This window comes from Nyctereutes procyonoides, unplaced genomic scaffold (genome assembly GCF_905146905.1).
Source record: "Nyctereutes procyonoides isolate TBG_1078 unplaced genomic scaffold, NYPRO_anot_genome, whole genome shotgun sequence".
Lineage (NCBI taxonomy): Eukaryota > Metazoa > Chordata > Mammalia > Carnivora > Canidae > Nyctereutes > Nyctereutes procyonoides.
In genome coordinates this window covers 66,514,030-66,530,022 of record NW_026575142.1, presented here as the reverse complement: position 1 = coordinate 66,530,022, position 15,993 = coordinate 66,514,030, and the positions used below count along the sequence as shown (strand labels likewise).

General features: G+C 39.9%; 2 protein-coding genes across 3 annotated transcripts in view; one reads left to right on the top strand and one right to left on the bottom strand.

Annotated features, from left to right (window-relative positions):
- Window positions 1-1,256: 1,256 nt before the first annotated feature.
- On the bottom strand, window positions 1,257-2,140 carry LOC129498926 (zinc finger CCHC domain-containing protein 9-like). The gene has a single exon (XM_055308527.1). The coding sequence runs from the start codon at window positions 2,106-2,108 to the stop codon at window positions 1,293-1,295; it is 816 nt and encodes a 271-aa protein (XP_055164502.1). The 5' UTR covers window positions 2,109-2,140; the 3' UTR covers window positions 1,257-1,292.
- Window positions 2,141-13,004: 10,864 nt separating this feature from the next.
- The window catches only part of SLC2A2 (solute carrier family 2 member 2), a 28,370-nt gene continuing 25,381 nt past the window's right edge, over window positions 13,005-15,993 (top strand). Inside the window, exon 1 of one of the 2 annotated variants that reach the window (XM_055308525.1) lies at window positions 13,005-13,159. In XM_055308525.1, coding sequence (XP_055164500.1) covers window positions 13,145-13,159 — 15 coding nt within the window. In that variant the 5' untranslated portion in view covers window positions 13,005-13,144. The remainder of the gene's footprint in view (window positions 13,160-15,993) is intronic. The other variant, XM_055308526.1, reaches the window with a different exon arrangement.

Below are 15,993 nucleotides of genomic sequence, written 5' to 3'. Positions count from 1 at the left end.
ATAGAAGGATGCTAAGGTCCTGTGGGCTCTTTCAAGGCTTAAAGCTGCCCACCAGTAACCCCACTGTGGGAAGGCCATACTAATTAATTAAATTTTCTTCCCTTTCTCTCTAAGTGGGCAAGAGATATTTTTGAACTGCTTCCTGGGACTAATTCTAAGTATCCTTGATTAAACAGAGAATCAGTATTTATTTAAATAAATAAAATCTACAATATAAAACAGTTGTCATGTTTTGATCAGAGTCGGGAAATTCTTGAAATATCATCATCGTCCCTTGTAACCCAATGTCCTTACTGAAAATCTTCTAGGAAATGAAGGTGCCCTTTAATGAAATGTAGCATAGGTTCAGTAATAAATAATAATAATAATAATAGCAAATACTTATTATGGGCCTGGCAATGTTCCAAGCATCCCAGGTACATGTAATAACTTCTTTAATCCTTACCCATTCTATGAGAGAAACACTATTATGTGCATTTTAGAGATGAGGAAACCATGACACAGGAAGTTTAAAAGTAACTTTCCCAAGGTCACATATAGCTAGACATGATGAAACTGTGATTCAAACCTAGGCAGTCTACTCTTTTTTTTTAAAAAAATAGCAAATGAATTTTTATTAAATATTTTAAAAATAGGGATCCGTGGGTGGCGCAGCGGTTTAGCGCCTGCCTTTGGCCCAGGGCGCGATCCTGGAGACCCGGGATCGAATCCCATGTCGGGCTCCCGGTGCATGGAGCCTGCTTCTCCATCTGCCTGTGTCTCTGCCTCTCTCTCTGTCTCTCTGTGACTATCGTAAATAAATAAAAATTTAAAAAAATATTTTAAGAATACAGTAGATTTTATGGCAACTTATAAATTCTTAATAAAAAATTGGCACTTTGAACCAAGAAAACAATAAAACCAAAAATTCAATTCCTTTTTTTTTTTTTCCAAAAATTCAATTCCAAATGCAAAGCAGTTATACTTTGTTTAGGGGTAGTTCACATTAATGCATAATTTTTAATAAAAAGATGATTGTTACAATCAAGCATATAACCACTCAGTAATACCTCAGTTCTGTTAAAAATGTTCTTTGAGAGAATCCAATTTAAACATCTTATACTTTTCTTCAGTTATTTTCTCCAGTGATAGAAGCACTCTTTAATGGAAAGCACTCAGGAAACTGTTCGATCATACCCAGATCATACTGGTCCCACAACACAGGTTTCCAAGGAAGCCCAGCTCCAATTAGTGAATTAGGCCCAGTTCATGTTTAACAATGAGGTGGTAACAAATGATAGGACTAGTCACTATCAAAAATTAACAACTTTAGGTATCTTTGTTTTGGGTTTCTGTGGTTTAGGCATATCCAAAATTTCTTCATAGTCCGCATTCATTCCCTTTGCCCAGCGACGAACTGTGACCATTCGATCTGAATTTTGACTCTCAGGGCAATCTTTCTTAAAGTGTTCCACGGAGCCACAAAGTCTACAGCAACCACCATCAGCATAGAGTCCTTTGGGATTATCAGGACAAGATCTGGACAGATGTCCCATTTCCCCACAAACAAAACATTTTGCAAAAGGGAATTCACCAAGAGCTGGGTCTACTTTGGCTTTGCATTTGGTTATTTCATGCTCTGTGGACCCACAGCGATAACATATTCCAGTGCCCATATCTTGATTCTCAAGGGCAGCTGGGCAATCTGCAATCCCATGGCCAGGTTTTCTACAATGGAAACATACCATTGCATTTTTCTTTGCTGCTTGTCTTTTCAGTCTTCTTCCTTCCCGTCGACTATCTTTCTTTAAGGCAACCGCAATTTCTTCCCTTACCTCCTGACTGTCTGTTCCTATCATCTCTCCATTGTGAATCATCTGTGGATTCCGTCTTAGGTATTCCATGAATCCATTTACATCTTCATTTAAATACTCCTTTTTCTTTTTGTTCTTTCTGTGTTTTGCTTTGGGAGCATCATTTTTCACAGAAAGCCTATTGGCTTCAAGTTGTTTACTCTTTGGTAGGTTTTGGCTTTCTCCCTCATAGGACCCCTTCTTCATGTCTTCCCATGATGTTGCAGCCAAAGGTCTCTTGGTACGCGTGGTGGTAACTCGTGCCCACCTGGTCATGATTTTATCAGTACCTTATCAAGCGCGTATGAATCCTCCAGGGCCTAGGCAGTCTACTCTTGATGTAAGGTAGGAAGGGATTCTGGCAAATTGTGTATATTGCCTAATTATGAATTAATCAACAAATATAATACCCCCAGAAAAGCCTAAAGTTAATAAGTCAGTCCTTTAGGAGCACCTACCATGTGGGTGTACTGATTATATTCGGGGGGCTGGGAATACAACAGTGGGCATGATAGACAGAGTCTGTCCCTTAAGGACTTTGTATTGTATTAGGGGAGAGACTAAAAATAAACATGGAAACAAATACATAAGGTGGGGTTAGGTATTAACAAACGCAATGAACAAATTATAATAGGGTAATTATGTTAATAAGGGAAAGCAGGGAAGATGCTATATTAGCTAGGGTGGTCAGGGAAGGGATGGGTAGAGGTAGATTGGGGGAGGAAGTAGGTGGAGGTGAGAGGGACATATCTGAATTGAGACTAAATTATGAGAAGGAGGCATCCATCCTGGAAAGACTGTTCCAGACAGAAAGGCACTAGCTTAATGGTTTCAAGCAAAATGGTGGTTGCAGCAAAATGAACAAGTTGAAGGTGGAGGAGCAGATGTTAAAAAAATAAACAAAGAATCAAATCATGCAGGCCTTTTAGGTAAGGTTAGGAGTTCTGATTTATTCTCCTTTAACTAGAAAGCAATTGGAGCATTTTAAACTGGGAAATGTATTCTGACTTTTTATTTTTTTAATATTTTTAACGATTTCCTGGCTGCCATAAGGAAGATGAACTGCAGAGGAGCAAGAATTGAGACAGGCAGAGCAGTTCAGAGGCTACTGCAATAGTCAAGGCAAGAGAGAGTGGCTCCTTAGACCAGAGTGATAGTGATAAAGATGGTGAGATGTGGTCAGTTTCAAGGCATATTTGGAAGGCATAGTGGGCAGAGCTCTCCAGTGAATTGGCCCCTGGAGCAATTTTGATGCCATTTACTGAACAAGAAAAGGCTTGTTGTGTAGCAAATTTAAAGATAGGAAGTAGAGAAAGAGTTCTACTTACATAGGATTAACTTGAGACAAAAACTCATAGACATTTACATAGAGATGTTGAGTATTATCTGAAGTTTGGAAAGAGAAACAGATAATTGTACTTCTATGCTGTCCAATATAATAGCAATTAGCCTTATATGGATACTGAGCACTTGAAATGTATAGTTAGTACAACAGGCAACTGAATCTTTAAATTTTAACTAATTAAAATTTAAATAGTCACATGTGGCTAGTGGCATCTACATTGGACGGCACAGATGAAGAACATTTTTATCATCACAGGACATTTTATTGGATACCAGCCATTAGATCTAATGAGATTATCTACGGAATGAATGTGGATAAAAAGAGAAATAAGCCAAGGACTGAGTACTGGACTATAAAACTATTAAGTCTGGAGATGAAGAAGGAGTCAGAAAATGAGAGACAGTGGCCTTTGAGTTCAAGTGATCCATTTGTCATGAGGTCAAGAGAAGAAAACATTTCAAGAAAAAGGGGAGTGGTCCAACAGATACAGAATTGTCCTTTAGCCTTGGTGAGATATAGATTGTGGGGAAACTCATAAAGAACTATTTCAGAGGTGTGGTGAGGGGCAAAAGCCCACTTAATGTAGACTGAGGAGAAAAGAATGGTAAACAGTGTAGATAGCGTTCACAATTTTTTGGACGAGTTTTGCCATGAAGGGAAACAGAGAAATTAGCAACATCTAGGAAGCTAAGGGAGATACTTTCCCCGAGATGGGCCAAGTTAATGTGCTTTACACCAGTGAAGTAAACGATTTAGTAGAGATGGGGAAATTTATTTCTATTGATGACAAGAAGAGAAAGTGGATAATTGCAGGAGTGAGGTCCTTAGGAAGGTATGAGGGGGCTAGAAAGGAGTGTTGGCTTTGGCTTTGGAGCAGACTAAAGGTTTAACTAACCCAAGAAGTAGGCATTATCTTATCGGTCTCACAGAAGTAGATACTGAGGCCCAAAGCTACATTAGTAGCAAGTGGCATATTTGAGCATAGGAAGGTAAGAAATCAAGGTCTCTCTCTGTCTAATTATGATAAAATCCATATTGTACCTATTAGACAATTACATGAAGATAATGAGTAGGCAATTAGTATCCAGTTGTCTGAAGCTTGAAGGGAGATGGTCTTTAGCCCACAATTTATCTACCTCCAACTCATTTTCTTTCCCCTATATCTCACCCCAAATATGATGAACCAAAGTACAGGGGATGAAAAGAGTAACTTCTCAATCCTAGTGTTGATGAGATAAGAAAAAGCAAAAAGAATGGGAGAACTGAAGTTACTTCAGGGGAAAGTTAGGTTAAATGCCATAAAAAATTTTTTGTTCTTTGTTTGGCTTGACTTCATCTTTTGTTTATTTATTTGCTCTGTGTTTGTTTTATAATTAATTAGGTTTCTTTCCCTAAAGTCTTTTAAAAGTGAAACAAACCTTCTGCAACCAGGAAGATGAAGTAGACATATTTTTCCTTATTCCTCCTGGAATAAAAAAAAAAAATCCTGGGCATTAATATAAAACAAACGTAAGACTACAGAAAGTGGAGAATAGAGGGCTACCTGGCTAGAAACTTCAACATCTGAAAAATGGCAGTGGTGAATTCCACTGCCTCATATATCCCTGATTTGGAATGAAGTCAGCAACCCAGAAATGTCTATGGGTACAAACAAGTTAAAAAACAAACAAACAGGGATGGCTGGTGGCTCAGGGGTTGGGTGCCTGCCTTCAGCCCAGGGCGTGATCCTGGAGTCCCAGGATCGAGTCCCGCATTGGGCTCCCTGTATGGAGCCTGCTTTCTTTCTCTGCTTATGTCTCTGCCTCTCACCTTCAAAAACCTGCTCTCTCTAGCCAAAGGACAAGGAAAAGGGAAACTTAGAAAGGAAAACAAAACAAAACAAAACCAAAAAAAAAAAAAAAAAAACCTTTTGCATAATAACTGCTTTATTCCAGCCAGTCACCACAGAAAAAATTGTGGCTGCAATCCAAATGATACCAGCAAAGACTAAGTAGGGAGCCTACACTTCCACATTGTGAGGCTCTAAAACAAAAAACAGAAAACAAAAAACAAGACTAACATCTTTACCAGGACGATGTCAAAGAAGGCCCAGTAGGGAACAGGACTTTTATCCATGCTTTACTGAAACTCCCCTTCACCAATATCAGTGGAAATCATGTGGGGACTCTAGACTTTCCCCCCTACTTGAAATAACAAAGCCCCTCCTTACCCTTCCTGTCAGGGTATTGACAGAAGATGCCTACTGGAGAGATAGGAATTTTACCTTGCTCATCAGTAATGAGGTCATCCTTATCATGGTGTCATTGGAGACCACATGAGAAGAGGAAATCCTACCCCTGATCATCATGAATGAAAAGCCCTCCCACTACCTTGGGTGTCAATGTAAGCTCAATGGGCAACATGGACTTCTACCTTTACTTGGCAGTAACAGATAAATCCATCATTATAGTTGTAGACTCTAATACTCCTCTCACAACAATTGATAGAACAACTAGACCACAGAGCTAGAAGAACTCAACAAAACCATCAACCAACAGGCCCTAATCAACATTGATCAATCATTCCACCCAACAACAGAAGAGAGACACAACAGAAGTACTCATGGAACACATACGAAGATAGACTATATTCTGGGCCATAACACAAATCTAAACAAACTTAAAAGAATTGAAATCATACAGAGTGGAATCAATTTAGAAATCAATAACAGAGTGAGAAAAAACTCCCAAGACTTGGAAACTAAACAATAAAGTTCCAAAATAATTCATGGGTCAAAGAGGAAGTTTCAAGGGAAATTAAAAAAAATACATTGACAGAATGAAAATTAAAATGCAACATGTCAAAATCTGTGAGGCACTGTTAAAGCAGTGCTGAGAAGGAATATTATAGCACTAAATTCTAAGTTTCTTAGAAAGGAAGAAAATCCTCAAAGCAATCCGTTAATCTCTCATCTCAAGAATGTAGAAACAGAATACCAGAATAAACCCTAAGTAAGCAGAAGAAGGAAACTAATAAAGATAAGAGCAGAAATTAATACAATTGAATATAGAAAAACAATATAGAAAATCAATGAAATAAAGATCTTCTTCTCTGAAAAAAATCAATAAAATTTACAAACCTCTAGCAAGACTGACAGAGAGAGAAGAAAAAAATTATCAATATCAGGAATGAAACAAGATATATCACTATAAACCATGCAGACATAAAAAGAATGATAAGGGAATATTAATAAAGACATAAATATGACAAGTTAGATGAAATATACTGCTTTCTCAAAAAGCAAAACTGCCACAACTCATCCAATATGAAATAGATCATTTGAATCATCTTGTAACTACTGAAGAAATTGAATCTATAATTTAAAACCTCCCAAAAAGAAATCTCTGGACCCAAACTATTTGATTGGTGCATCCTACTAAACATCATTTTTATACAATCCTTTCCAGAAAACTGAAGATGAAAGATGACTTCTAAATTCATTTGGTGAATCTAATATTACCCTGATTTCAAAACCAGACAAAGATGATACAAAAAGAAAACTCTGGTATTTCTCATGAATACTGACATAAAAATCCTCAACCCAATGCTAGAAAAAAAGAACTCAGTAATATATAAAAAATATTATACTCAATACCAAGTGAAGCTGTTCCAGAGAAACAATTCTGATTCAAATCATTCAATGTAATCCATCATATTAACAGGCTAAGGAAGAAAAATGACATGATCATATTAATTGATGGAAAAAAAACTGACAAAATTGAATACAGATTCATGATTTTTAAAAAAGTCCTAGAATAATTTGTTTGAAGAGGAACTGCCTCCTGATAAAGAGCATCTACAGAAAACCCAGAGCTAACATTATACTTAATTTTGAGAGACTAATGCTTTCTTCAATGACTAAGAACAAGGTAAAGATAGCCACTTATATCACTCTTAATCATCACAGTGCTAGAAGTTGTTGCCAGTGTCATAAGTTAAGAAAAGGAAATAAAAGTCATGTAGGTCAGAATGTAGCAAATAAAACTCTCCCTATTTTCAGGTGACATGATTGTCTACATAGGTAAGTTCAAGAAATCTGCTAAAAAAAACCTCATAGAACTAGTAGGTGAGTTCAGCAAAGTTGTAGGATATATGATAAATAAGCAAAAATCTGGGATCCCTGGGTGGCGTAGCGGTTTGGCACCTGCCTTTGGCCCAGGGCGTGATCCTGGAGACCCGGGATCGAATCCCACGTCGGGCTCCCGGTGCATGGAGCCTGCTTCTCCCTCTGCCTGTGTCTCTGCCTCTCTCTGTGTCTCTCGTGAATAAACAAATAAAATTTAAAAAAAAATAAGCAAAAATCTATTATACTTCTATAGTCTAGCAACAAATGCATGGGCACTAAAATTAAAAATGCATATGTATTATGATTCATATGCTGAAAAGTATAAAACCTATAAAAGTAATTGAAGAAGATCTAAATAAATGAGCATATTTATGGATTGGAACATTCAACACGGCAAATATATCAGTTGTTTCCAAACTGGTATACAAGTTTAATGGAATCCCCATCAAAACCCCAGCAAGAAATGTTTGTAAATATATATGAGATTATTCTGAATTTTGTATAGAAAAGGAAAGGAACTACAAGTTTCAGAAAGAAAAAGAAAGTGGAGGAAACCTGGTTAGCTCAGAGGCTGAGTGTCTGCCTTTGGCTCAGGGTGTGATCCTGGAGTCCTGGGATCAAGTCCCACATGGGGCTCCCTGCATGGAGCCTGCTTCTCCCTCTGCCTGTGTCTCTACCTCTGTGTGTGTGTGTGTGTGTGTGTGACTCGTAAATACATAAGTTTAAAAAAATATTTAAAAAATAATTCAAAAAATTATAAATAAATAAATAAATGGACTTGGAGTAAAGTAGATTGTCTTCCAGAATGTGGGTGGGTCTCATCAGCCAATGGTCTGATAGAACAAAAGGCTGATCTCCTCAGAGCAAGAGGGAATTCTCTAGCTAACTGCCTCTGGACTTGATGTGCAACTCCTTCCTGAGTTCCCAGCTTGCCGGTGTCCCCCATCAGAATTTGGACTCACCAAGCCTCCACAACCACATGAGGCAATTCTTTAAATAAATCGCTTTCTCTCATATTTATCCACATGTACTATTGGTTCTATTTCTCCGAGAACACTACCCATCCTAGCTAACTCCATTTCTATTACATTCATTAAATGACAAAATTATAGGAATGTTGGAAAGATCAATGGTTGCCACAGTTTGGGAGTCAGTAAGGGTGAGAGGGAAGTAGCTGTGGCTATACAAGGGCAACATGAGAGACTCTTGTGGCAATGGGAGTGTTCTGTATCTTGACTACTGATATCAATAACCTGACTGTGATATTATACTATAGTTTTACAAGATGTTACATTGGGGAAAACTGGGTAAAGGGTATATAGAACTCTATATTATTTCGGACAACTACAATTATTTGACAAAGTTTAACTTCTAAAAAGTAAAAAAAAAATGTATCTGTTTCGATTATTTTATTGCCACCTTTCTTGAGGTCTGGGAGATGAACTTAGATTATCACTCAGATGAATAAACAATCCAGCATTGGTACCATTAAATAGCATCACAATCATCCCAATTCAACATCCAGGAGCCAATCTGCCATCTTGAATTCTCACTCTCCCAAAACTTTTAGGAAAAAGTCCAGCTTCGCCACTAAAATATATCTTGGATTTGTTACTTCTCCTTCCCTGCTACCACCATTATTTTTGGTGCTCAAAAGCAAGTAGGCACTGTTGTAAGAGCCTTGCAATTGTGTCTCTCCTCTTTCATGAGTGCCCCATGCATTCCACCCCTCACTCAGCAGCATGAGTAATCTTAAAACGGATACTGGATCACATCACTTCCATGCTTAATCCCTTCCAAGGAGTTCCCATTGTCCTTGGCATGACTCCAAGCTCATTCCCATGGCCTTCAAGGCTCTGACTGCATATAGCTGTTGTCTATTTCCCCAATAGCATCCCTTGCCACTTCCTCTTGCTCCCCTGCTTTAACCAAACTTCTCTTATCCTTCAACCTAAGATCTTTCCTCCCTGAAGCTTGGCACATACTTTCCCCCTCCACCCTGCCTGCTCCTTCTTCAGGTATCAACTAAAAAGACACCTCTTCAAAGAACATTCTTCTGAGCACTTTTTCTAAAGTGGGCACCCCCTGGTGTTCTCTTTCTCAGCACCCATCTTGTATCTTTCATAGAATGTAAGCCCCATAAGAGCAGAGACCTGTCTGTTCCGTTCACTGTTGTAATTGGTGCCTACCAAAATGCAGTGTAAATACTGCATCTATTGAACGTTAAATCAATAAATATCTAATGCCAGCCTCAGATGCCTCCTCCCGCATTGCAAGAAAGCATGTGGTGGACGCCCGGTGGCTCAGCTGGTTAAGTGCCTGCCTTCAGATTAGGTCATGATCCCAGAACCCTAGGATCGAGTTCCACATTGGGCTCCCTGCTCACTGGGGAATCTACTTCTCCCTCTCCCTCTGCCCCTCCCCCTGCTCATGTTTTCTCTCTCTCTCCCCCCCCCAATAAGAAAGTAAAATCTTTAAAAAACAAAAACCAAGCATGTAGCAACTCTTCTTGAACTTCCTTCATTTATTAAACAAATACTTATTGAGTACCTACTATGTACCCACCACTCTAGCGGGCACTGGAAATAACATAATGGGCAAGGTCTCCACATTCATGGAACCTAAATATGGTGGGGAAAGTGGAACATAATAAATAATAGACATGTAAAATAATAAAATAATAATACATTTTAATTAAAATAATTGTAATATTCAAATAATTAAATATGTTGATTATTATGTTATAGATAACCATTATTACACATAATGTATATAATACATATATAATACATATGTAATACATAATATTGTCATTTATTATTCATTATCTTATTAATGAAATATTTTCTGTTTTAATTATAAAATACTAGTAAATAAAATTTCAAGCATAAGGGCTATGAAAAAAAAAAAAAGCAGAGTAACAGGACGGAGAATGAGTTGGAAGAGGGAGGTGGCGTCCACCTGAACAAGGCTGGTTAGAGAGTCTGCGCTGTCATCTGATTGTAGAGGTGCCAGCCACATACTAATCTGGGGCAGAGTGCTCTAGGCAGGGGCCCACGGAGTACAAAGGTGCTGAGCCTGGAATACATTAAACAAGCCTGAGACCAGTGTGGCTGAGCAGACGGGGAGGAGAGGAGGAGGAGGAGAGATCCCAGCGTCAGGGAATGAAGGCTACACCAAACCTGCTGCTCCTGCCATAGAAAAGAATTCGGGTTTCTTTCTAAGGGTGACTGGGAAGCCTCTGGATACTTTTAAGCAAAGGGGGTTATGGTCTGGTTTAATTTTTAAACCACTGTTGGCTGCTCTGTCAAAGGGGACTGTAGGGTAAGAATGGGGACAGGGAGGCCAGGGGGTCACAGCCGGGAGAGACGCTGGTGGCCCGGACCAGAGTGTCTAGAGAGGGCAAGAGGCAAGTACCATGAGGGCGAGTCTGACTCGGAAATCTTAAAGTACACTTGTCTCCCGCAGGGTCAAGGAGTCTCCAGCTGCCCCCTGTGCCCCTAGCTTGGCCCAGTTCAACACACTGGATGGGGTTCCCCGGGACGCCTTGCCTTTGCCTTCCCGCACCTGCCCGGTGACAGAGGAATGCAGCAAGCTGGGAGGGCTGGTTTCCTCTCCTCCCTCTTCTAGAAGTCTCCTGTTACTGAAGGGAAGAAAAATAATGAAAAAAAAAAGGGGGGGGAGGGGAGGAGGGGGGACTCTTTCCTATCCTTGGAGACTCTCCCCCTAGAGCCAGGGCTATCTACCACGAGGGTTAGATCAGCCAAGAAGTAATCAGACTCTGCCCTTCCAGGTTTGGAGCGTGAAGAACCACCCCACGGCTCAGCGGGGATCTCTCGGCGACCCTGGGCGGCGCACCCCCCCCCACCCCCCAGCGCCCCATCACCGCCCGGGAACGCGCAGGTGCCACCGCAGCGCCTCCCGCGCCAGGCCTCCGCCGCGATCCCGGGCCCGCCGCCCTGCGCCACGGAGGCAGCTTCAGCCCATCCCTAAGGGGGCACGGATTGCTCTTTCCGGGCGAGACAGAGCAGGGAGAGGTGCTGCCCAAACCCGGGGAGGCGGGCGCGCGGCTCCAGGGCGCGCCCCCTGCGCGGGGGTGGGGGGTGGGGGTGGGGGGTGGGTGCAGGCTCCCCGGACCCCACGCCGCGCGCGAGGCCAATTCCGTCTCTTAAAAGGACGACTCAGGAACCCGAGGTTGGTAAAAATCAGAAGGGAACTCCTTTCTCACGGTTGCCCCAAGACCCCTCCCTGCAGGGTCAAGTCGCTTGGAAAGTGGTTTGCTAAGAAATCCTCTCCTGATCCTGGGCGCTCTGACAAGTGGGCAGCGCGCATCCCCAGCCGAAACGCGTGCAGAACCAGCTGAAACTGGTGCAGAAAGCCAGGTGCTGGCTGTGCGCTGACGTCCGTGTGGCTATCTGGGCTAACTTGGCTCGCCAAAGCCCAGCTTACAAAGGAGATTGCCTTGGGATGAAAAAGTCATCCGTGTAAAATGCTGAGAGCAGCACCTGGCGACAAGCAACAACTCAATAAAGATTAATTATTATTGCTAATAATATATTAGTTCATGTTTTTCTACCAAAAGAAAAAACCTTTTATTGTTTGTGATTCCATTTAGACAATATTCTTATACCTTGTGAACACCTAAGTGTCTTTTATTTCATGCATATCAGAACCTAGGACTGTGCTGGGCTCAAGTTTGTGGTTTAGACTGAATTATTTACTCGTCGGGTTGCCCTGCAGAGATAATAGAAATAAAAGGGCGGTGGTGAAATAAGAGACACATGAAATTGGAGTCTCCTTTATCCTTCACTTTATCACTGTCTGCTTCTTCATAACATCCCCGGATTTGGGGGACCGTCTGTTGTAATTCCTCTGCTGGAACTGGTTCCAGCTGAGCCTCAGTAGAGCCAGTGACAACAGTCACCAAACATAGTTCAAGCTCAACCAATTTTGACCGTGTCTGGGCTCCCACAGGGCTGAACATGATAAAGAAGACACAGAAGGGTACAGATTCAAGCCATAAGAGCAGATCTACTTGAGAACTCTATATTCTACAAGCACCTCTCGACATAACACTATACCAATAATAATAATAGCAAAAATAACAACAACCAACATTTGCTGAGCACTTATTATGCACTAGACTAACCACTTTCCTATCACATTTAATCCATATAGCAAACAATGCGTTCTGTTACTTTCTTTTTATTCGGTGAAAAAAACAAAGAGAAAAGTCACTAGGGCCCACTTAAGCAAAGTAACACCACCAGTAAAATGTTGAGATTCAAACCCAAGTTCGTAGCTCTCCAAAACTCATCCAGGTAAAGCAATCAAGCTTACAAGGACCTCTGGCCACACAGCCCAGCTCTAAAGCACAAACACCATAGTACTGGTTCTCTGCAGGGCAGAGTGCAATGTACCTCCCATGTCCTTTGTCTCTGTCATCTCACAACACGGTACGTCAGCCCAGCATCTCATCTTCTACAAAAGACACCCAAGATTTCTTTTTTCACCATCCCTGGTTACTGGTGTACTTAAAATTTCTTAAAGTGTGACCGTCCCTGGTTTCGTAACTTACGCCAGAGGGACCTGCTCCCATTTCCTTTTGCTGGTGCACAAGCATTGAAGCTACAAGTCACGAAGGCAAAGCATTTATTGATTAGATTCTTCTCAATAGTCAACCTCTGCCAAGATTAGATTTGGACTTTAATAAAAATGACCACTCCGCTTCCTTTCCTTGCTCCTCCTCCTCTAATGTATAACTAACTAGTAGAAAGCTGGAGAAAGGCAGAGGCTGGCCAGCTGCATGTGCCACACTCATCACAGGACGTGGAGTTAAGAGGAGGACTCCTAACCGATAAAATGACAGAAGACAAGGTAAAGCAGCATTATGTTCATTTTAAATCAGCTTAAGGAAATCCAAATGAATCTGGATTTGTTCAAGTCCAGATGGAGGATTTGGGGGATATTGGGTGTACCTACCACAGATCAAGGCTACTTCTCTTGGCCAACTGATAGTTGATTTGGCTGCTAAAATATATATCATAGTCAGGATTTTATATCATGTAATCTATTCAGAACTTTAAGGATATTTGCTATTTGCTGAGAAGTCTATGTAACTTTTTCTCAAGTAATTCTGAAAGAATGTGCAGAAAAAGGGCAAATTAACCTGTATCAACGACCCATGAAAACTGGTCCGAAATTTTCAAAAATGACAATGAATGAAAAACAAGAGGTAGAAGGACTGTTCTAGATAAAAGGAGATCAAGAACTGACAACCAAGTGCAACAAGCGATCTTAGATCCTGGAAAAAAGAAAACAGCTGTAAGGGACAATATGGGGGCAGTCATGAAATTTTGAAAATGGGTTGTTACAGTAGATAATAGCGTATTTATTACATTCTTGGATATGGTGATGGTATTGTAATTATGTAGGAGAATGTCTTTGTTCTTAGTGAATACATGCTAAAGTATTTAGGAATGAATTAATTCTAATATCTGCAGCTTATTTTCAAATGATTCCAACCAAACTACATACATATGCGTGTATGTGTGTATGCGTGCGTGCATGTGCTCACGCACACACACACACTGAAAATTAAACAAATGTAAATGGTAACCATTCCTGAACACGGGGTATGGAGTGTTCACTGCGCTACTTTTTCAACTTCTTTGTAGATATGATACTTTTGAAAATAAACACTTAAAATTAGAAAGCTCATAGTGCTGTCATTCCCTTATAAGTTTTCCCCAACCACACGCACCTACCCCTGCACACAATCACACCAAGAGGTAAGTCTGTGGCCCTGTTAGAGTAGGATCTCTCAAGTTCTGATTTTAATTTACTCTGCTGAGCACTTTTCGATGTCAGTAAAGTAGGAGCACAGACTTTGCAATTAGCCTGGCTTGGATTTGGAGTGTGGTGATGCTACGTACCTGCTATGAGACCAAAGTTAAGTTATTTAACTGAGCTTGAGTTTTCTATATTGTGACAAAATAAGAACATATTGGGATATAATAGGAGAATATAATATAAGATATACAGGGGATTATAATAGTTCTTTATAGTCTGGGAGTATCTAAATGCGATAATATTTGAGAGACACAGATGACAAATTTTTTAATGTTATTAGTTATGTATTTGTATGATGTATTTTAAAAATAACGAGGATTTCATGATTTCCTATTATAGCGCAGGATAGAACTAAAATGGTTAGCATTTTAAAGATGATACAAAAACAAATATTAGGTTAATAACTATATGGATGGCATGTAGATTTGGCAAATATCATAAAGGTAGTGTTCAAATAACTAAAGTGTATAAGATACTGCAAAAGCGAAGGTAATATGCTTACCACGGTGTCTGACATATAGTAAATGCTCAAGCTTCATTTTGAACTATCATTAAATTCCCTTTAGAAATTTGCTTTAGAAATTGTTGCTTTAGAAATTCTTTGGCTTTTGGTTCTTGCCTAATAATGAAACCCAGAAATAATGAGAACTGATGTAGAGTACAATGTTTCAGCTTTGTAAATCTGCCCAGACCTTTTGAAAGAAGTGGGATAAGCATGGAACTGAGAGTCAGGAGACCTGAGTTCTCACACTGAATATGCCCAATAATGGGCTGTATAACTCAGACAAGGACTTGAATTCAGTTTCTTCAAGGGAAAAATGATAAAAATTAGACTAGAATCCTCTGTTCTCTAAGATCCCTTTCAGCATGAAAACTCTATGGCCTGAGAGGTCCCTGGAGTTTTCCAAAGTTGGGTGCAAGATAACCTTCAGGTTGGCATTTGGAGCCATGCAGTTTAGAGGAAAGACATCAGCTTCTCCTCCATACCAAGTCAATACGTAGCTACTTAAAATCTGTTTTGTTTTTTTTTTGTTTTGTTTTGTTTAGCAATGGGAGTTTATGAACACCAGTTCTTGGTTTGAACACTAGAGTATCTGTTACTTATTAGCTATTTGGTACTGGACATATCACTTACTAAGCCCTTGTTTCCTCACCTATAAAATAGGGATAATTTCTTGTACTTTGTTATTAAGATTATTGGTGACATGAAAAGTTGACAGATGGTCAGTTGACAAGAGAGATAAGTGAGATGCTAATGTGATTAAAGATGCAATTGTTTTATAGCCCTCTCACTATTTGTAGGAAGACTATATTATGTATCTTATTTAATCTTTATGATAATCTTATGCAATAACTATTATTATACCCATTTTTTGGTAAAGAAGCAGGTTCAGGGATAAGGGCCTAGCTGGGACTCTTCTAGGTTTTCTGAATTCCACGTTGATTTGTTCTTTCTAACAAACCCCATATGATTTCTAAACCACAAAATAAACACCACACTTTGTTTTACATTAGGGCTCAGCCCTCGTCCATTCTATGTAATCCCATATTTATCCTGCGGCCTATCTTTCATTGGATGTAGAACCTAGTTTCTCTAACTTAAAATTATTAAGCTCTGAGTGAAAGTAGTCCTTCTAAGAGTCAGGCTTAATATCTTGTAGCCTATGAAGAGGTAAAAGACAAAGCTTGAAGACCTTCAGCCACTCTGTAGGCATGTGGCCTTTGGACAAGTTCCTTACCCTCTGTGTGTTGGTTTTTCCATATGTGACATGAAAATAATAATTACTACCTACAGAGTTGTTGAAAGAACAGGTGAACCATTTAGATCCCAGAGCCTGCACTAGGTAAGTTCCTAAGTT